Source organism: Danio rerio, chromosome 2 (assembly GCF_052040795.2).
Source record: "Danio rerio strain M-AB ecotype USA chromosome 2, GRCz13ab, whole genome shotgun sequence".
Classification (NCBI taxonomy): Eukaryota; Metazoa; Chordata; class Actinopteri; order Cypriniformes; family Danionidae; genus Danio; species Danio rerio.
In genome coordinates, this window is record NC_141022.1 from 47,180,569 (window position 1) to 47,202,726 (window position 22,158).

A 22,158-nucleotide genomic window follows, 5' to 3' on the forward strand; every position below is an offset into this window, starting at 1 on the left:
GTAAACCTGTAACCATCGACTGCCATAGTATTTGTATTTTAAGTAATTTTGACCTACTATGGATCATTATTCAAAATAACTTATTTTGTGTTCAGAAAAAATTTTATCATAACGTTCGGAAACACTTGAGAGTGAGTAAAACACTTTAACCCAAAGCTACTTTTTGTAAATGCAATTCTGAATGTGCCTTACACAGGTGAGCTAAACAAACCACCTGTTGAAAACACATTCCTTCATCTCTCTGTGCACTAAATACATTTCTACAATCACTGCACATGTGTAGAAAAACAGTTCTGAGTGTGCTTCTTCACACAGGTGAGCAAGCTAAACAAACACCTGTGGAAACACTCCTCTCTCTATATGCACCAGACACTTTTCTCGAAACAATGTTTACTTGTGAATGCACCACAAATCATGTTGCACTACTTACTTCCTCAACTTTAAATACCTTGTTTGCTAAATATTTAGTTTTTCGCAAAGTACTTGAATAGTAAGTTATGTCTATAGTCTTAAGTTATGTCTATAGTTAACTACTACCAGTATGTTAGTTATGTATAAGTGTAAAAATAACTCTTATGTCCAGTGTTGTGTTCGTATTGTTTATTTTTGTAGCACCATGGTACTGCGAGACATGACATTTTATTCCACTGTATGTCCACACATGTAGTGGAGTGACAATGAAGCTCAACTTGACTCAACATCATTTTATGCAAATGGCTAATTTGCCATTGAGTTTGCAACATCACAAATACAAATGCTGACCTTTGAAAGTCTGTGAAGTCCACAAGACTGCAGGGAAGAGGTAGTACATTTCTTTAATACTGCTGCTCTCCTAGAGCCACTAAACAAATTTTGCTGAACAACTACAATGACTCAAAGCTAAAATGAGGAATGGGAGACTTTACACTCTTATAAAGTGAATGAATGGACACACACACACACACACACACACACACACACACACACACACACACACACACACACACACACACACACACACACACACACACACACACACACACACACACACACACACACACACACACACACACACACACACACACACACACACACACACACACACACACACACACACACACACACACACACACACACACACACACACACACACACACACACAGTGGCCGATGTTAGTCTGCATCATACACATTTTCATAATGCACATCTACAAACATTTTCATGATCTCTAATTCACAGGGACGGGCTTAGTGATTTGGGGGCCCTTAGCAACTTTAAACTCATATTTAAAATAGGAAGCTATACAATAAAATATTTGTGCATTTACCTTAGATTGATTAGTCAGTACTGAAACCAAATCTGAAGTTTATCTAATAAAATAACTTACTATAACGCTCCAAAAACTAGTACAACCAAATTTATATGTTATAAAAAATTATAAATACAAATTTTAAAAAGAGGAAAAATCAAGAGAAGCAAAGAATTTAAATATTGTCGAAATTTTGTAGTTTGTCATTTTTTTTTTGCAACCTTTTGCTTAAATTTACTTGTATTCTCTTTCAATTTCTAAATGTTTGGTGACTAAAATATTATTTTAAGAATTATACCTGTTAAATAAATCAGTTTTGTTTAAATGCACCAAAATACATTGACTATTTTCACTGAGAAATGGGGAAAAATATTCATCTTTTGCTCTATTGACGCATTCCTTCAAATAGACAACAACAGAGTAGGCGACATCTAATGCATTTATCTATGCATATATCTAAATATCACAATGCTCAATTGATACTAATGGGTCCAAAGTGTGCTAAGAAAATATCCCCCACACCATTACACCACCACCAGCAGTCTGAACCGTTGATACAAAGCAGGATGAATCCATGCTTTCATGTTGTTGACGCAAAATTCTGACCCTACCATTTGAATGTGCCAGCACAAATCGAGACTCATCAGACCAGGCAACGTTTTCCCAATCTTCCAGTTTTGGTGAGCTTGTGTGTGAATTGTAGCCTCAGTTTCCTGTTTTTAGCTGACAGGAGTGGCACCCAGTGTTGTCTTCTGCTGCCGTAGTCAATCTGCCTCAAGGTTTAACGTGTTGTGTGTTCAGAGAAGCTCTTCTGCATACCTCGGTTGTAACGACTGGTTATTTGAGTCAATGTTGCCTTTCTATGAGCTGGAATCAGTCTGGCCATTCTCCTCTGGCATCAACAAGGCATTTGAGCCCACAGAACTGCCCCTTACTGGATATTTTCTCTGTAAACCCTAGAAATGATTGTGCGTGCAAATCCCAGTAGATCAGCAGTTTCTGAAATAATCAGACCAGCCCGCCTGCACCAACAGCCATGTCACATTCAGAGTCACTTAAATCAGCTTTCTTCCCTATTCTGATGCTGCAGTGTCTGCATGTTTAAATGCATTGAGTTGCTGCCATGTGATTGGCTGATTAGAAATTTACGTTAACATGCAGGTGGACCTAATAAAGTGGCCGGTGAGTGTATAACCGAACATTTCGGATGAGACGTTAAACCGAGGTCCCGACTCTCTGTGGTCGTTAAAAATACCAGGATGTCCTTCGAAAAGAGTAGGGGTTTAACTCCGGCATCCTGGCCAAATCTGCCCACTGGCCTCTGTCCATCATGGCCTCCTAACCATCCCCATATTCCAATTGGCTTCATCACTGTCTCCTCTCCACCAATCAGCTGGTGTGTGGTGTGCGGTCTGGCGCAAAATGGCTGCCGTCGCATCATCCAGGTGGATGCTGCACACTGGTGGGATATGAGGAGATCCCCCCCCCATTGTGTGTAAAACGCTCTGAGTGCCCAGAAAAGCGCTATATAAATGTAAGGAATTATTATTATTATTATTATGATTATTACATTTATAAAGAAGCTGTATGATTAATATAGGTTTTTTGGCATTCGTTGGACCCCTTAATTCCTGCACCCCTGCTAACTCACATAAAATCTACCCAGGGTTTTAAAACACACAAACTCTATTTAAATATATCCAGTTCACAATGTCCCAATGTATTACACATTTACACAGTATGAGGAGTCCTGTGTGATCTGGATGGCCTCTGGCAGGACGCCCAGTGATGTGGCCACCATTCTTATACTGTTGCTACCTGTAATTTTCTTCTCATACTGCAACAATTGCCTCCAAAACCCAGCGTTCGGCCGGACAAAGGGCCGTGCCGCCAAAACCCTGTGATGAGCCTGAAGCAGCGAGAGTCCCTCAAACCTCATGAGATATGCCATGATCAGAGATGGAGACCTGCTTCTACCGGCCGAGCAAAACACGAGTGAGCTCCCAGAGTGATTCTGCTGGATCTGCTCTGCTACGCGGTCAAAGTGTTGGTACAGAGGGGCGTGAGGACGGTCCTCCACCGGCACACAAACACAGGACACCCCTTGATACTCAGGACAGGGATATTCAGCACAGGCGTTCACCAGCAGAGTGACGCCCCTGTGCTCCAGTGCTGACTGATTAAGGGCCTCCAGGCCACTCAGGTATAGAGTGGGAGAGATCTGAGAAATCATCACGGAGACTGTAAGAGATTACAAAAATGGATAAAGGGATTTAAAAATGATAGAATTTCTGGAGCTAATCTCAAATGCACACAAGCATACTTCTCAAGCAAACCTTTTGGAAATGTTATTATGTGCTCTTTATGTCTTTTTCAAACAACTAAGATTTTAGGCTTATTTTTGTGATTATAAGAACAAGAACATAAGTACATAACCCAACATTGACAAACTGAACATTGAGCGGATTTTTACAATAATTTAAATTTAATTGAAAAAGATTAACTTAAAAGTTGTGGTTGTCCATATTTGATCATATATGATAAACATATTTATTATACGGAGTATGAAATTATCTGGAGATTTCACAATGCTCTAAAGATGACATTTCACAATGCTGCTAAAAATGTTCAAATATGAACTTCTGTGAGCCTTAAATAATGTTAAAGGTAATCTTGATGCAATATTAGGTGAAATTAACTTTTCAAAATAATAATGCAATTACAAGAAAAGAAACAAACACGAATTAATCTTTTGTTTAAAACCAGATTAAATTAAATTCATCTTTATACAATGTAGATTGTGTCAAAGAAGCTTAATAGAAGTTCTAGTAAATTGAAACTGTGTCAGTCCAGTTTTGATCTGTGTTAATTATATTGTCATTTTAATAGACATTTTAAATCACTTTCCATGCAATATTTTTAGTAATGGTTTAACAAGGACAATAAAAAAAATAGTTAATGTTTTTCTTGTATTTTTACAAACCCAATATCCGCAGTCTATGAATTCAGAACAAAAAAAATCTGAATTTTGAAAATACGTCAATAAAATTCTGACCTAAAAAAATCAGCTGTCTTAAATTTCAGAATCTCAATATTCAGATAAATAAATTCAAAACATTTTAATAGCATATAAATATTCGGATTTATTAAAATGCAATTGTTAATAAATTAAAGTTTACACAATTCAAATTCAGATTGTTTTTGGTATATTATAAGGTCCATAGTCAACATTTTTTCAAGATGAAATATAAACAGTACAAATGTACATTTATACAATCAAACACGTAGAATAAAATAAAATGACAACAAATATCTAGACATCACCTTTGAGGGTCTTAAAGTTTGAAAACCTGTCAAGTAACCAAACCAAATCACGCTGCTTTCAGTCAGTACAAGAACAAATCACATCAACTCATAAAGCAGAGTAGTAGCGAGTAACACGATATAGCCTCTGCAGTTTTATATTATATATGAGAGCAGTAAATATTAACCACTGACTGTAGTTTACCTCAGAATTTCGAGGACTGTGCGTATTTGGAGACAGTCTTTCCTTCGGCTTTGCTGAATGTTTGTCTGCTGTCAAACACAAGCGGCTTTACTTTACTGCATTATAAACAGAATACGAGACTCGCGGCGGTTTCAGTCAAACCAAAAACACGGTTTAGTCATGCAGTTTCTCTAGAAAGCTCAAGACACTTGGTGCCGTTGCCATGATGTCAATGCCTCCCAAAGAATAAAAAGTAAATGCACAGTCTTCCTCCATTTAGTTTACCACAGTCCTCTGCGGTTGGAGAGGAGCTAAAGCCTCCTGTGGACAAACAGCAGTAATGCATGTGTTGTTCTTAAAGAGACAGTTCATCCAAAAATGATAACACCACACACCATTCGTTAATGATTATATAAAAAGTACAAAAGTTACGAACGTTGCAAAAGAACAAAAGCTTCCACAGGGGAAATGTCTTGTCAGATACATGCTTTGTGGCTAAAGTAGGGGTGTCCAAACTTGGTCCTGGAGGGCCGGTGACCTGCAAAGTTTGGTTCCAACCCCAATCAGACACACCTGGGCTAGCTAATCAAGCCCTTTTATGCTGCTATACATCAATGTAAATGTGTTGAGGCAAGATAAAATCTGCAGGACACCGGCCCTCCAGGACAGAGTTTGGGCAACCATGGGCTAATGCAGGGGTATCCAAACTTAGTCCTGGAGGGCCAGTGTCCTGGAGAGTTTAGCTTCAGCCCTAATCAAAAACACCTTAACTAACCAGCTAATCAAGCTCTTCCTAGATATACTAGAAACTTCCTGGCAGGTGTGTTGAAGCAAGTTGGAGCTAAACTGAGCAGAACACCGGCTCTCCAGGACTGAGTTTGAACACCCCTAGGCTAATGGGTCTGTACTAGTTTTAAAGGAATAGTTCATGCAAAAATTGAAAACATTCTCACTATTTAATCACCCTTAAGTGGGTCTAAAACATCATGAGTTTCTTCTTTTTTCAAACACAAAAGAAGATATTTTGAAGAAAACCTGTAAGGAATGACTTCCTCAGTAGGAAAAAGAGTGAGAAAAGTACGACAGAGGGGTGACACGGTGGCACAGTGGGTAGCACGACCGCCTCACAGCAAGAAGGCCGCTAGTTCAACTCCCGGCTGGGTCAGTTGGCATTTCTGTGGGGAGTTTGTATGTACTCCGTGTTGGCGTGGGTTTCCTCTGGGTGCTCCGGTTTCCCCCAGAGTCCAAAGACATTCATTATAGGTGAACTGAAAAAGCTAAATCGGCTGTAGTGTGTGTAAGTAATTTAAAAACTGAATAAATATAGATTTACACACATTTACACAAGTAAATAAACAGAATCAATGATGGGCTTAGAATCTGTGGAATTATGCGCGGATAGATTCTAGTCATGTTGTCAGTATAACAGTGTACTCTGGAGGGGTGTTCTGATGCAAACTGTGGCAATTTTTTATTTATTTATTTATTTTTTGCTGTTTGTACTGTAATTTGTTCCCAGATCATGTTATTGTGATACAGAAAGGAAAATACAGCACTGCATTGGACAAAGAAAAAACTAAACAAAAGTAGAAATGTGAACATAGGACAATCTCCTTTCAGATGTATCTGACCTGGGAGCAATTCACCAATTATAGATTTAGAAAAAAAGTCCATTTAAAAAAAAAAAATGTATAGAAAAATGCATTATGACTAAATATTATGACTTGTTCAACTTCTTTAATATATATATATATATATATATATATATATATATATATATATATATATATATATATATATATATATATATGACTTGACATTAAAAAAAATTTCACCACCCACTGATCATTTTTAAAAGACAAAATTGTGTTGTTGGAAATTGTATTTTATATATTTAAATTTGACTTTTGCATGCTAAAAGTACCTGAGTAAGAGACCTTTTACTTGATTTGGGTCATTAAAATAACTCTGACTACCATGATATAGGTAGCCTATACCTGCTGTAGTCAACCTAAAACCTACAGTAGTTTGACATATAAGACCAAAACAATACTCATTCTTGTCTTAGGACATTTTTATTAGGCAGATAATAATAAATACAGGAATAATAGGAATAAGGAATAATAATAAATACAGTTATGTAACAACCATAACATTACCATTATGTCTTAGGACATCTTTGATTAACCTTTTATTATATACACCAAATGTTGACTAATGAAGGTACAATTATAACTATTTATTTGTTAGACTACTTTACTGTCAAACCATGTAGCATACAAATGCATTTAACAGACTTATATCACAGTGTATTGCTGTAGAGAACCAATAAAGCACGAGACAGGTGTTTAGAAAGAGTATAGTTTATTTAGTTTGACCTGCAAACTTATCTAAACAAGATAAACTTTCAGAAAACAGCAGGGAAACATTATACAATATAAACATTACACAAATATAACCCGCGGTTGTCTTCAACGGTTGTCTTCATTGTCTTCAGCTCTGCTGAAAAACAAAGCAAAACATTACAACAGTCAGACATACAGTTAAATCATTACAGTTACCATGGTTTCTATTTTAAACTATAGTAAACTAAAGTTTGAAACCATAGTTTAAAATAGACGATGAGTGGGCCTCGCTGCTCCCACCCACCATAACCCTCGCAGCGTTACCGGTCTTCCGTATTTCCCTGAGGGTCCTTAGGACTTGTATTGCTCCCTGCCTAGGGTTCACAAGCCGCCTCGCCCCAGGGAGTGCACAAGCTAACCGGGCACCAGTCTGTGCCAGTGTTCACTGGAATGTTGCTTGGCGGCAAATTTCGAGCAAGAAACACGTAATATTCTTCGCAACATTTCGTTTATGTACGCAAACCGCAGGTAAGGAACCGCAGCACAGACGCGCCCGAGTGAAGCTTCACTCGTACCGTCGGTATTAAACTCACCTTGGTCAAGTACAAACAGCAACACCGAGTGAACTGACAACACTGAAGCAGGTCGCACACCAGAAGCGGCGCTCGGCGGCGCGCCGCGCAGCGCCACGCAGCGCCATGTATTTTAGAATTCTAAACATAGGTTTCTATCAGGATACACACACCGGCGCCGCAAGTCGGCGGCTGTCGGCGGCGCCCGGCGACGGCTCAGGACGCAGTTCATTTTTCAGCCGCGCCACAGAGCGCCATCTGATTAGTTTCATGTTAAATATCATTCGAATGTGCGCGTCTGGTGTGTGATACCTTAAACTGTCATGTACGCGCCGTGTCGCGGCGCCGAGCGGCGCTTCTGGTGTGCGACCTGCTTAAGAGAACCGACGAGCTTTAAAGGGACGCAGATGCAAATGTTTACAATGTGACATCACTGCTGTAAGTCTCGTTGTCATGGTGAAGAGAGCGAACCTGATTGGAGCACTATGATTGGAGCACACAGGCTCGGGAATTTCCGTCACGGCAAGTTGCGGTCGGCTGTGGACAAAAACATATTAAATATACTGAATATATATTTTTACATTTTTTGTGCTGTGTAATATTAAGGGGATGCAGTAGATTATGGAGACAGATGAATATAATTAAGATGCGGGACATTATAAAAGAAAGTGAGCCCGGCTAGGACACAATGCTCTGACCAACAGGGGCGGACTGGCCATCTGGCAATTCTGGCAAATGCCAGAAGGGCCGGACCATTTTTTTTAAATGTGGGCCGGTCAGTTTTTTGTTTTTATTTTTTATTTTATTATTATTTTTTATATGTATTGTTTTTACATGCAGGCAGCTTTTATTTCGTGCAACATGTGAATATTATGATGACATAGATGATGGTAATAATAGTAAATGTTAAGCATTTGGCCCAATCGGTGATAGTTTCGAGAGGGGCCGACTCAATCAAAGGTTACGCGGAGATAATCAAAATCTGGCAAGAATGTCAAACAAACAGTACGTATGGTAATGTAGGCTGGTGTGGCTATAGTGCCAAGGCTGAATTTTTGTCCCAGTCCGTCCCTGCTGACCAATGATATATGTTCTAACTTTTTAGGCCTGTAGCCAGAGGGGTTCGGAAGACCCACCCCACACTGACAAAGGTCCAGAATTTGTCCAATACATGAGCTCATTTGTCCTATTTTGACTGCTATGCCATCATAAATAATGAAAATAATCCATCGAAAAAGGCTTTAAGACCAATCCTCTGTCGGCTGTTGCTTCGGTGGCACAATAATCTTATGTAAGAGAGGTCTTCTTTCACTACTGTATTGTTTTTAAACAGAGAAAACATTTTACAGGTAATTTTGTTCTAAGTCTTGGACCTTATTTCTGAAATAAAAATGAGCAATAAAAAGATGTGAAGCAGCAGAAGCAGACCATATTAAACTAATTTAAATATATTTTGGCTATTGTTGATATCCAGGAATTTTCAAATGTACTTTTTATTTTACCAAAGAAACTAGAAAAAATCTGAAGAATTAATTTTTATTGTTTTATTATTATGTTTTCATTATATTTTTATTGATTTTTGTCAATATTGCCAAATTGTGACTGAGGACAATTGAATGTGCTGGCCAGTTTGTTTTCTGTCTAATAAATGATAGTGTGCTACAGTTTTTTGTTGTACTTTAAAACTTTAACAGATTGCTATTTTTTCCTAATGATACATGATCTAATAAATTTGTATTTTAAAAATTAGTCTTGTTTTAATTTGTTTTATTGCAATTTTTTTAGGAAATATTTTTAGTACATCAAAAAGTGTGATTATGATGACATCTGACTAGCTAATCCAGCAAAAATAAATAAATAAAAAAAATCACTAAAATGCAGTATTTAAATCTTATAGTGAAATAGAAACTGAGGTGTATAACTGCAAATAGGTCCACTTTTTTTTGCAAAAAAGAACCACTCCTTTCACCAGGCTGGCTACGGGCCTGTAACCCCAACCCCAATTTAACTGCCTATAATCTAATGAGAGTTAGTTGGCATGCAATATAACTTCAATTCAACAAACTGACCATCAAAATAAAGTGTGATAATAGTTTATTGTATTCATATTAATTGAAGTGATTGTTTCTAATAAAAGGATGCCATACATTTAAGCTAATTCTAAAAACTAAAAAAGCCACTACATAAAGGAGAAAATGCAGTTGCAGGAGGAAACTATTTCTCCTTAATGGAAGTTTCTGAGCACAGAAGACTTTTTCCTTTGTCAATGAAGCGAGTGAATAATATGCCAAAGGTAACACTTCATTTTTCCATCCCATGTTTAAATACACTTTAAACAGCAGCTATGCTAATAATTATTTACTTATTCTCTATTTGCACCTGGAGATACTCATCCCAAGGCCTCCAGAGACTATGCAGCACCATTGATGCGATCCAAAACCTCTGAAGAGATGATGCCAAGGTATCCATAATCCTGGACCAGGCCATATCCTGAGCAAATGCAGGAACGGAGAGCATGAAACTGATTCCTGAAAGATCACAGTGACAGACGAGTCTCTGCACTGATCCTGTGGGCCAGCCTGAACACCTGCAGCTTCTCCACGATGGACATCCAGTGTTCTCCAGGGCCAAGACAGCGGCTCTGCACAAGACGTTTGGCCAGATGAGAAATGTTCAATTGCCCAACTGAGCCTGGTTTCTCTCAAGGTTTTTTTCCTGCACTTTCATCAGTTGGTGAAGTTGGTTCCTCGCCACTGGCTTGCTTGTTTTGTGAAATGTGGAGCTGCGCACTGATGGATAAACTGAACTCTGAAAACTGGACTGACAGTTTTAATTTACAAATTAATTAATTAACTTCAATGTTAAGCTGCCTAATCTACATATAAAAGTGCTATAGAAATCAACGTGAACTGAATTGAAAATAAAAGAGAGTCGTCTTATTTTCAGAATATTGATTTAATCACACATACATGTCATGCAGTCCATCCAGAAAGAAAAGTGTCATCAGTAATTTCATCCCGTCTCTCTTTCTTTTCCTTCAACCAGAATCTTCCAAAAACACCATGTACTGTTGGAATGATCCAGCGCCTCTGTCCATTGGTGGAACTCTCTGTCAATCACTCATGGAGTTACTATTACACAGTAATAAAAAAACATTGCTATTTATTTATTTTAGGTTTTCATTAAATGTGTGGCATTCCCCATGAACATCAATTAATTATCCTTCATGCACTGAAAAGGGAAGAACTTAAGGACTAATAACACACCAAGCGCTCTTAAATGGTCCTTGTGACGTCACTTAAAGGTATAAAACACCCAATGCAGCTGAAAAAAAACTATACGGAAGGTTGTTGTGTCCTGTCATTCACAAGTCATAACGTTTCTTTTAACAATAGCAGGAGTGTGTAAAATCTAAACATTAATATTTAAGGCTAGCTTTAATGAGAACTTTACATAATTTGAAGTCAGACTAAGCAACAAATCTCTAATGTCATCACCGATATAATAAGTTATTAACATATGCAGCTCACTCCGTCATCCTGCTAACCTGATTGGCTGATCAGTAACAGTGGGAGCGCAAGCAAGCAATGATATCACACACAACGACATATTAGTGTGGATTCAAGCAGAATAAAGTACAAATAATCAACACATGAGCTTTAAATACAACACAAATGAGCTTTTAAATATGACTTTCGATATGCAAGAAGTGAAATGTGTGAACAGCAGGACAGGACAACCTTCGGGTATTATATTTGCTTTAAAAAAATGCAAATCAATCGCCTTTGCGACAATAAATTGAGATGCTTCCAACTTTAGCCTAGTGTAGAGGCTTGGTTACACATGTCTACAATCCTCTCCACCTTCCCCTAAACAACCGTTAACCATTACAGAAAGTAAAAACCATCAGTTTTAAGATCTGACCCTGTTAACTCAGGAGTTTGCAGTGATACGCACGATCGATGCTCTCTTACTCTGGTATTTGTTTTCTATTCAAGCTTGCTGCAGTCTAGACTCTGGCCTGTATAAAGTCAAGGCAGGAGCGAGGTGTTCTGCGCAGTTATCAGGCAGTAGTTTTTAAGAGGTTACAGATGTGCAGCTGAAGACTGCGGGTGCGTTTGGGTTGATTAGAGCTGATTGCACAGGACCGCGTCAACTGTTCACATTGCTTACGTTTATTTCTTGATTTCCTTTTTTTAAAATGTCATGTTTGGTGCGTGTGTGAGTGCAATTTTCATAAAATAATTTGCTTTGGAGGGAGGGAAGGAGGGGCGAACTTGATGGGGAGTGGAACTGTACAGCCATGAATATTTCGATTCGCATGTCCCCCCATGTGCAGCAGCAGGAGGGATTATGTTAATGGAATGACAGGTTTCCATGAAGACATTTTTGCATTCTTGCAGCTTCGGTAGTGTTGGGAGAAAAATCGTCTTCAGCTAGAGGAGAGAAAGAAGGCAGTGAGAATGCTGGACGCAATAAACCAATTTTAACAGACAAAGGGATTCTTGAATTAACTCACAAATCCTTCTCTACAAACATTGCATTATTTTTGATGTTGCACGTTTCAAAGCTTTCACTCACATTAAAAAAATAAATCATGGCAAATCACTCAAACTCAAGTCATTCTAAGTAGGGCTACACGATATTGGAAAAATCTAATATTGCAATATTTTTTCATTTTGCAACATATTTTGTGGTATTTTTTATTTTGCAATATTTCTTATTTTGCGATATATATTGTGATATTTTTTATTTTGTGACATATTGTGATGTTTTTTGATTTGAGATAAATATTGTGATGTTTTTTGATTTGAGATAAATATTGTGATGTTTTTTAAATTTGCGATATATATTGCAATTTTTTGATTTTGCAATATTTTTTTATTTTGCGATACATATTGCAAATTTTTTTATTTTGCGATGTATATATATATTGCAATTTTTTATTTTGCGATATATATTGCAATATTTTTGTGATATTATCGGTATATTTTTATATTGCGATATATATAGTGATTTTCTTTATTTTGTAATATATAAATATTTTGCGATTTTTTTTATTTTGTGATATATATTGCAATATTTTGTTGTGATATATGTTGTGATTTTTTTTATTTTGTGATATATGTGGCAATATTTTTATTTTGCGATATATATAGATATTTTTTATTTTGCGATATGTATTGCAATATTTTTAAATTTGCGATACATAGCAATTTTGTTATTTTGCGATATATATATATATATATATATATATATATATATATATATATATATATATATAGATACATTATTATTTTTTACGATTTTATTATTTTGCGATATGGCTATTGCAATATATTTATTTTGCGATATTGCAATGTTTCATTTATATATATATATAGTGATATTTTTTATTTTGCGATATTTATATATATTGCAATATTTCTTTATTTTGCGAAATATATGCTTTTTTTGTATTTTGCAATATATACTGCAATATTTTTTTTGTGAATATTGTGATTTGAATTTTTTCTCTATTTAGAAAGAATTGATAATGTTATATGGATTGGGATCTTTGCCATGATGTCAGTAAATAATATTTTACTAGATCTTTTTAAAGACACTTCTATATAGCTTAAAGTGGCATTTAAAGGCTTAACTAGGTTAATTAGGTTAACTAGGCAGGCTAGGGTAATTAGGCAAGTTATTGTATAACGATAGTTTGTTCTGTCAACTATCGGTGAAAAATAGCTTAAAGAGGCTAAAAATTATGTCCCTAAAATGGTTTTTAAAAAATTAAAACTGCTTTTATTCTATTAAAAATAAAACAAATAATACTTTCTCCAGAAAAAAAATATTGTGATGTGAATTTTTTCTCTTATTATCAGACAAACTGTGAAAATGTCCTTGCTCTGTTAAACATCATTTAGAAAACATTTAAAAAAGAAAAGAAAATTCTAAGGGGGGTTCATAATTCTGAGTTCAACTGTATATATACACACAATATATCACTCTTTATTAAATATTTTTTACCTAAAGAATTAGGTAAAAACAGAAAAGTAACACAAGTGGAATATTAAGCTTTTTTTTTTTTTACTTAAACCACAGCACACGCAAACTAGTCAAAGATGTGCTCCACTGCTCTTTTGTGTGAAAGCTGCTTCAGTTCAAGCAGTGACTTCGACAGCAGAAAGAGTGAAACTAGCACTGCTGGGGCATGCGACACAGCATAGCCTTTTTTTAAGCCCTTTTCTCTTTCGCCCAAAAACTAAAAATTCAGTGTATCCCTAATAAGCAGACTCAAAGAAGAAGAAAACAGCACAAACCTCTTCTCTTGTTTAGTGCCACCTCCTCTGATAGGCATAGGTTGGCTGTTCTGGTAGAGGACACCACCACCTCCACGCAGCACATTGGGGTGTGTAGGAGAAGCTACAGGTTGCTGTCCAGGCCTGATTGGTTTAGCTACAATCAAAGAAAAAGAGAGAATTCGTCATTATTTCCTATGTGTGAACATGAATTAATTCTAAACAAACCACCGACAGTCACAGCATTATTTCTGTAAGTGTGCAGTCACCTATCTGTGCGGAGTGTCCTCTGCGGGCCATGTTTTTGGCTCTGACGGCCTCTTTGATGCGGTCCACCTCCTGCTGGTAGCGCTTGCGGTCACGGGCTGCGTTCTCTTTGGCCTCTTTGAGCGCAGTCTCCAGAGCCTTCACTCGCTCGGCTGTGGCCCGCAGACGCTTCTCCAGTTTAGGAAGCTCACAGCGCAGGTCGGCATTATCACGCACCAGCTGTGTGAGAGAGAAGATTCATTCTTTAATATCAACACTTGAATACATCATTTTCATCTTCGCTGTATTCTATGCTTTTATTTTAGTAAGCATGCCATCTATCTCTGTGGTCCCCAACCACTGGGATGTGGATCGGTACCGATCGGTGGATCAATTGGTGCCGGCCTGCACAAGAAATCATTAATTATTTCAGTTTAATTTATTATCAGAGTCTAAATGATCTTTATTTTGAAAACTCTTTTATTTTGAAGAATGACCGTATTCTCTCGGTTACATCTCGATCACTTCAGTGCCAAAATTTAACCCACAAGCAGCAAAATGAGTAAGTAACAGTCATCTTTGGAAAGTTTCTTTGCTATAAGGGGAAAAAGCCCAGTGAAGAACCCACGAACAGCAAATCAGGTGAATCTAGCCTGTGCAAGATCAACTGCTAGAGATCGCTAATGACAGCGGCCTTTTAAGGGCTGTTCATATATATAGTGTCTTTTCTAAAGTTTGCGCAAGTTCATAATTTCCAGTAGAGGCGTGCGGCTTGCGCGTGCAAGTAGCATGACGCTCTTGGATGAATCTGATGCACCCAGATGAATGAATTCTGCGAGACAGAATTCTCACATGACAAGAACTGACCGATTAGCGTAATACTTTGTATGGAACATACACATTTCGGTAGACTTATTATCTCAGACAAACACAGAACACCTAAACACTGCAGTGCTTTGTCATTTTTTCCATGAATAAAACTTGTATCAGAGTGACAGCAAAGTTAATTGCAATAGCAGCCTTAAAGTCCCCCAGCCTCCCCCCTCGGGCCGCGATAAAATTGTCAAGGGTTGAGCGGTCTGCAGTAATAAAAAGGTTGGAGACCACTGATCTATCTCAGATGGAGAGAAGCTAGCTCATTTTTTTATGACTTCTAGACTAGATTACTGTAATGCTGTTCATTAGGTTTATATATAATAACTTTACATGTTAAAAGCTACTAGTTACTAGTAAAAGATTTTAGTAAAATTTTATATTTATGGTAACTAACAAACTTAACTTTTCTGATTTTGATTGTAATGCGATAATGAGCACCTTTCATAATGCTGCTTTGAAACAATAAACTTGAATAAATCGTTTATTGTTTTGCTCTTTTTATCTGAAAAGGCTTTAGGATATTTACAAAGTATTTGTCATGAAGCAGCAAAAAATGAACAAATCATTAACCCCTGTGTGTCAATTTCAAAAACAAAAGTTGCACACAGACATACAGAGGACAAAAACATTTTAAAAATGTAAAAGTATCACATTCAATATTATTTTCATCAGTTTAACATCAGTCCTAATAACCACCAAATATTCATTTATTTAAAAGGTTTTATACTTTAAATAACATAATTTTTTTCTTTATATTTACAAAATTTTACTGTTTTCTCTTATTTTTTCTTAACTTAAGGCTAAAAAGATAGTCTTTATTATTTTAGCTCATGACCAGAATCATTTAGCCTGCAGCGCTAAAAAAAAGACTTGCCAACCAAATGGAAGCCAGTTAACAAATAAGGAAAAAAAAGGATCTGATTAAATGGCACTGTGATGAAATATTACAGTTTCAATGGGGACATTTTTACCCTGAAGCTCCTGAGTTTTTGTACAGAGTATAAAACAGATTGATAAAAGAATGTGTGTGAAATATTCAAATCTTATCCTTTTTAAATTCCCATTTTTGCTGTTTGCATGCCAAAATGATTATAAAAAAATTAAAAGTGTCCATTAGGATGCGAATCGCATCTAGGAGTCTTTTCTGGTTAGCATTTACCTGTTTGTGGACCTTAGTGAGCTGTTCGAGATTGTTCTCCAGGAAAGAGATCTTCTGCTTCTGAGCAGCACTGCCACCAGTCTCATCAGAGTCCATCTCTGCACTCTATACAAACACACACACACAAGTAAACACCCTTTAGTTAAACAACCACCAAACTATTTACATGGCATCACATGTTACGCGGCAGATTTAAATTTACTTTCAGAAAGATAACTGGCCCAAATTAGATATGAAATTTGAGAGGAAGATCCTGACATCCAATCCTACCTTTTTAACACGAGTTGCCAGATCCTGAACAAACAATTTCCTGAGGTTGTGCAAAGTCTGCAGCTCTTTAGCCTGAAATAACAATGACAATTCACAGCGTTTAAAGTGACAATATTTAAAAATATACATGCAAATTAATTTGAAGCGAGGAATAGCACTCACCACAGTCTCTTCCAAGCCTTTCAGATCTTGTCTGGCCTGTTCCCTGCGGTCCTGCATCATCCTGTAGAATGAACAAAAAACCACCAGCTTTAATGAAAGTACTATTCATGCTATTTTAAATTTAAGACTCACACATATTGTATTAACAATGTTAAATTAAAAGTGTATATTCATGCATCATGCATGCAGGTCTTTAGATATAGAACAAAAAGAAGGGAATTAGGAAGAGTTTCATAAACCACAGTGGTTGAAGATGAACAGAAAAGACTGTGTAATACATACGTGAGCTCATGCAGTTTGCGGCTCTTCTCCTGGTCGGTGGATTTGAGTTTCTCATGTTCCACCCTTAAACGCTCCTGTTCCAGCATGATCTTCTGATTCTGACTACAGAGAGAGAAACAGAGTTATTAGCCATTGCTTAATTAGCAGTTTAAGTACTGCTTTGAATCATGAACTATAAAAGCTTGTTGATTATAACTATAAAAAGGCGACAATAAAAGTGTTTTAAACAATAGAAATGAATAAAGAACAGCAAAATCTACAGCATAACTAATGACTCGTTTCCACAGAGGTACGGTTTAGTACTATACAGTAGTTTTTTGGTACGGGTCAGCCTTGTGTTTCTACAGCCAACAGTTACTCAGCCCTACTTAGTAAATATGTTGTGCGCCAGAACTTTGTGATCGAGGCCATTTTCGCATGAAGAGCGTCTTTTGCAAACAGAAGCTTCATATATAGAAATTGGGTACGCCAATAGTCTCATACACCAAAACAGAGAACATACAGCAGATGCCGTTCTTGCTTCTTGACATGTGGCTGTTGGTCCCAAGAAGACAGCTAGCTTTGTTACTACAGTGTCACTAGTTTTGTTATTACGGTGTTGTGTTTTGGCTGTGTATTTGAAAAAGCCGCTTCCTCTGCTGTCATTCCCTTGTGTTTTTGCATGCGCTGGTGACGATTCTCTATAGCAGAATATAGAGCTGCACAATTAATCGTTAAAAGATCGCGATCTCAATTCGACCCCCTAGACGATCTTAATCCAGCATTTCTACGATTCTGCCAAATCATATTTTCAAGTTCAGGAGAGAAGAAAAGGCGACCGCACAAGTCTTTTCATTGTTTTACACGTTGCTCAGTGACATCGACACCGCCAAATGATGTTGAATGAGTCACATACTGTATTCATAAGGTATAATTCAACTAAAAATGTCATTTTTTTCTTCATATAATGATGTTTGCGCGATCAGGAAATCACACATGACGTGAGCTGCTGACCATGAACTGTTATCACAGAGAGGGCAGGCGCGCGCTCTACTTAATGATAGACTACTTTAGTGAACAGAACCTGCATATGTTGCGAGTAACAGGTAATACAGTTGTAAATAATATTCAGTTTGTGGCACAGAGTGATCGTTTGGGAGCCGCGCGCGAAGTATGAACAAGCACTTAGCAGTCAGATAAAACTAAAAGTGTGCACTTCATTTAAATGATCGTATCGCATTTTAGAGTTATGATTACGGCAAGTATTTGATATGTTTTTTCTGTCATAGCGAACCCACAGTTGTGCATGAAAATAAATGTTAAAAATGTTAGTATAAGTACTTTAGCCTATATATTGTTGAATATAATCTGATAATGGCAAATGTCTGATTTTACCAGTGAATAAAATTGTCTAATATGACAGATTGCAAGCATATATCTCAAACATAATAATTCAACATCAGAATTATTATAAGTAGAATAGAATTATTTATAGAAGCCAGTAGACCTACACATAATATTATTATCGAGGTTGTGCTATATGTTTGTTTTTACCATACCTTTATTTTACATCTATAGAATCGTGAGAAAATCGTGATCTGTATTTTAAGCAAAAAAAAAAAAAAAAAAAAAAAAAAAAAAAAAAATCGCTATTCTCATTTTAGCCAGAATCGTGCAGCTCTAGCCCAGTAGCATTCAGCTGCCAGTCTAACTCCACACTTTCTGTAGGCTCTGTTGTGGTACGTATCCTCGGGTAAGAGTGGCAAAAAATTTATATGGTGCAGTTTGCGATTTTGGGAACTTTTTACAGTGGAAACCGAAATAAATGCACAGGAACAATACGTTTGAAATCCACCATTTTAGGTTGATTACTCCACATGAAAATATATAAGCTTGCCAGCGTGACTGAACTAATCGCATCTCATGAACTTGTAAATAAATCTTTTATAATAAATAGTGAATTAGTCTGCGCCAATAGCCCAGTGGTTAAGCGCACCCACATATAGCACCGTAGTGCTCACGGCAAACCGAGTTCGAGGTCCTTTGCCAACCCTTCCCCTCTATCTGCCCCAATATTTTCCTGTCTGTAGTAGGGCAGCTATGGGCAAAAGAAACCTATCATGATTTTCTTGAACAATATTGCGATTTTGATTTACCGTAAATCACAATTTTGTCAGACAAAACAGAATATGAGTTTACAGTGTCATATATAAAAAAAACAATTAGATCTACCAAAGACTTGTTGCATGTCTCTAAAACAGACATTAAATAAAAATCACCCTGTAAAGCTGTAACAAATTGTCTCTAGAACAGACTAATGGCAAAACAAATGTGTGTGTGTGTGTATTCGTTTACGAGAGCAGTGCCGTCAAACTTAAGTAAGGCTCTGATGTTCTGCTTGACCAAATTTCAGAGTAGTGTGTGTTCACAGATTTGTTTTGTCATGCAGAAATCGTTGTCTTCTTTGTGATGCTGCTGTGAAATAGGCATTCACATGTTGTGTTCTTTGTGCGCACAAGTGCTTTACTTCTGATGGAGAAGCATGGATTGCATGCACATATTGAGAGCGGCACACGCAAGTATGCCAGGTGCACCCAGTTATAAACATCTCTATTCAGGCAAACTTTAAAAGTAATTTTTTAGAAAGCTGCATCGCGAGTCACTTAACAAGAACTGACACAACTGACACTAGACAACCGAACAACAAGTGCTTTTTAATTTTCTCCATACATATAACTTGTATCGGAACTACAGCATTTTGTCATCCTCTGAAAAAATGGCTGATGGTCACTGACCAACGACAAAGGAGTGACCTCAAAGCAAGATAAAAATGTTAAATGAAGCGACACACTCGTGATTTCCACGCGCTTTTAGACGTAATATATGACTGACTTACAAATTACCTGGTTCAGTCATACATCAGCCTTCCTGTATCCAAAGTCACTTAATTCCATACCAAAGATGTTGACTTTTTTTGGCACCAAGTCCTACTGTGCTAAACGCATTATTTCTGCTTACGCAGGCTATTCATCAGTCTCCTGTTTTCGCGCTCTGCGTTATGATTGGCTCAAACAGCATACTGCTGGGAAATTGTGCTGTAAGGCAATTTAGAAATCACTCATGTCCAAATTGCGATTTCAATACGATTTCAATGAATCGCACAGCCCTAGTCTATAGCCTCCACTGTCCTATCTCAATAATAAAAAGACGAAAACCCCACTAAAAATATGTAATAATAAATAATTAAATAAAAAAGCAACAATGCCCAAATGAACCCTTCCACTATTTGCAGTGCTTCATTCAGCCAGCATAGATGCCAAAAAGTGTATTATGCGTTTATCATGATAGAAATCGCTCAAATTTGACTATACTGTAAGGTTTGTATTAGCTTGCTAGCTGCTGGACATTTCCTTTTGCTGTTTTAATTATAGTTTGCCAGTCTATATGTTTGTCCAATTGCTTTTGCTTTAACTGAAATGTGTGTATCGTACTCTTGCAGATCAGTGATGAGTTTCTCTTTGGTTTCCAGCTCATCTCTCAGGCTGCTGATCTGTTTCTGATGAGCCTCCCTGTGACTCTGGATCTGCTTCTCAACTGCCTCCTACACACACAAACAAACAACCGTTCACATTGAAATAAAAATAAATGTGCAAACTGAACAAGCCTTGTGTATGCATGTTTCTTACCTTCACCTCATTGGCACTCTGAATCTCACTCTCTTTCTCCATCGCATGTACTTTCTCTGTGGCCACAAACACGCACACAAAACATCACAAACACAGAAAATAAAACTTAGCATGCATGCATCTGAGTGTATAAATACCCTGAGCGCTGATTTTGACCAGCTCTTCATTGAGAGAGTCCACATCCTCCTCCAGCTGTCTCTTCTTCTGCTCTACATTCTGCAGGTACTCAGTCAGAGATTTGATTTTCGCTTCATGCTGCAAAATAAACACCCACTTGTTAATATCAATACTTTTAAAGTGTTTATAATGCAATAGCTTTAGGAATAACATCTTTAACATGCACAAAAGTGTGAAGTCTTACCTGGGAGATGCGTAACTGGCATGCTGCAAGCTCCTTATCACTTTCATCCATCTTTTTGTTACTCTCAGATTGAGTGTTTTCCAGCTGTTTGCAACGTTTGACCATTGATTTGACTTCGGACTTCATCTTGCTGATGTAGAGTCTGGCTACAGTGAACTCTTCGTCTATAAGACCACTGCCTTCATGCTGCTGCAGAAAAATGACATTCCTTAGTACTGTTGATATGATGGTTTAACGTTGGCTTAGTCCAAATATTAACAAATGTTTAATTATAGCTAAACAATGTGCTAAATATTAAGCTATTAAAGGTGAAATGTATAATTATTTGTTCAAATGTATAAAGATGACATACAGATTTTTAGATTAACATTTATAAATGCTTGGTTAAAACAATTCAAATAAGCTAGCTTCAAGTCATTTATTTACAACACATATCAAAAACAGCAGCTTGTTCCATGAGTCAAACATTATTGTCATTTCATTTACAATCTTATTAAACTGTTTACATATAGTGGATGGATTGAAAAAAATCATTAAAAAACATCAAAAAAAAAAAAACATCAGCAAAAAGGTTATAATAAATAAACTTAAATACTTTCGAAATTTATAAGGATCTGGATAGATATAAAAGACACAGACAATATTGGATTTTTAGCAATCCCAGTTCATTTTTGACTGACTCTGGTATATTCACTTTGAGTAACAGGGCAGCATCTGATTTATTCAGAATGGACAATAAGTCTAATTACTTATAGATTACATGGCTCCATGTAAATGCAGTTATTTGTTTAACCAGTGTTGTTGATCTTTCTGCCTGACCAAGAGCAAGTGATTCTAGTTTGTCACATTACCATATTTTATGGCCAGGCGGTATATATTATTACCACAGAACAAACAGATTTTTTTAAAATTCTGTCTATATCGCAATATGCAAATAAGTGGACATGGCTAACTCACTTAAAGTGAGGAAGATGATGCAAGAAACTAAGGGAAGCGCTCATAGTCAGATCATGGCAGCTATCACCAGAATTTTCACCTGTGATTTACATTAACTGAATTCAAACCCAAAATGTGAGAATGTGAGTACAGAATAACTCTGTGTACAATATTCTTAAGTGTTAAATAGTCACATGTGCAGCACTACAGCATCTGGTGACT

The 22,158-nt window shown here is 36.8% G+C and overlaps 3 protein-coding genes across 8 annotated transcripts in view; 1 reads left to right on the forward strand and 2 right to left on the reverse strand.

The window, feature by feature from the left end:
- The window catches only part of LOC147846472 (uncharacterized), a 563,173-nt gene that overhangs the window by 257,797 nt on the left and 283,218 nt on the right, over positions 1-22,158 (forward strand). The window lies entirely within an intron of this gene.
- Positions 586-5,088, reverse strand: LOC100150565 (dual specificity protein phosphatase 14). The gene is made up of 2 exons (XM_087241377.1): positions 4,797-5,088; positions 586-3,529 (listed from the first exon to the last, which is right to left on the reverse strand). The coding sequence occupies exon 2, from the start codon at positions 3,519-3,521 to the stop codon at positions 3,012-3,014; it is 510 nt and encodes a 169-aa protein (XP_087097503.1). The 5' UTR covers positions 3,522-3,529; positions 4,797-5,088; the 3' UTR covers positions 586-3,011.
- Positions 10,629-22,158, reverse strand: part of kif5ba (kinesin family member 5B, a) — a 35,498-nt gene continuing 23,968 nt past the window's right edge. The window contains exons 16-26 of one of the 6 annotated variants that reach the window (XR_015478892.1): positions 21,001-21,186; positions 20,777-20,894; positions 20,640-20,695; positions 18,630-20,554; positions 16,975-17,654; positions 16,693-16,753; positions 16,531-16,602; positions 16,261-16,365; positions 14,249-14,465; positions 14,001-14,136; positions 10,629-12,128 (exon numbers count right to left, since the gene is read on the reverse strand). Coding sequence is in view for 3 of the 6 variants with exons in the window: in XM_087241323.1 (XP_087097449.1) it covers positions 12,125-12,128; positions 14,001-14,136; positions 14,249-14,465; positions 16,261-16,365; positions 16,531-16,753; positions 16,975-17,076; positions 20,445-20,554; positions 20,640-20,695; positions 20,777-20,894; positions 21,001-21,189 (1,260 nt within the window). In the remaining 3 variants the exon portion in view is untranslated. Of the gene's footprint in view, positions 12,129-14,000; positions 14,137-14,248; positions 14,466-16,260; positions 16,366-16,530; positions 16,754-16,974; positions 17,655-18,622; positions 20,555-20,639; positions 20,696-20,776; positions 20,895-21,000; positions 21,190-22,158 lie in introns of those variants that run through there. The other 5 variants (XM_087241325.1, XM_087241324.1, XM_087241323.1 and 2 more) reach the window with 5 other exon arrangements.

Excerpts from the sequence above, each read along its gene's own strand:
- LOC100150565 (XM_087241377.1), bottom strand. The coding sequence starts at position 3,521 with ATGATTTCTCAGATCTCTCCCACTCTATACCTGAGTGGCCTGGAGGCC.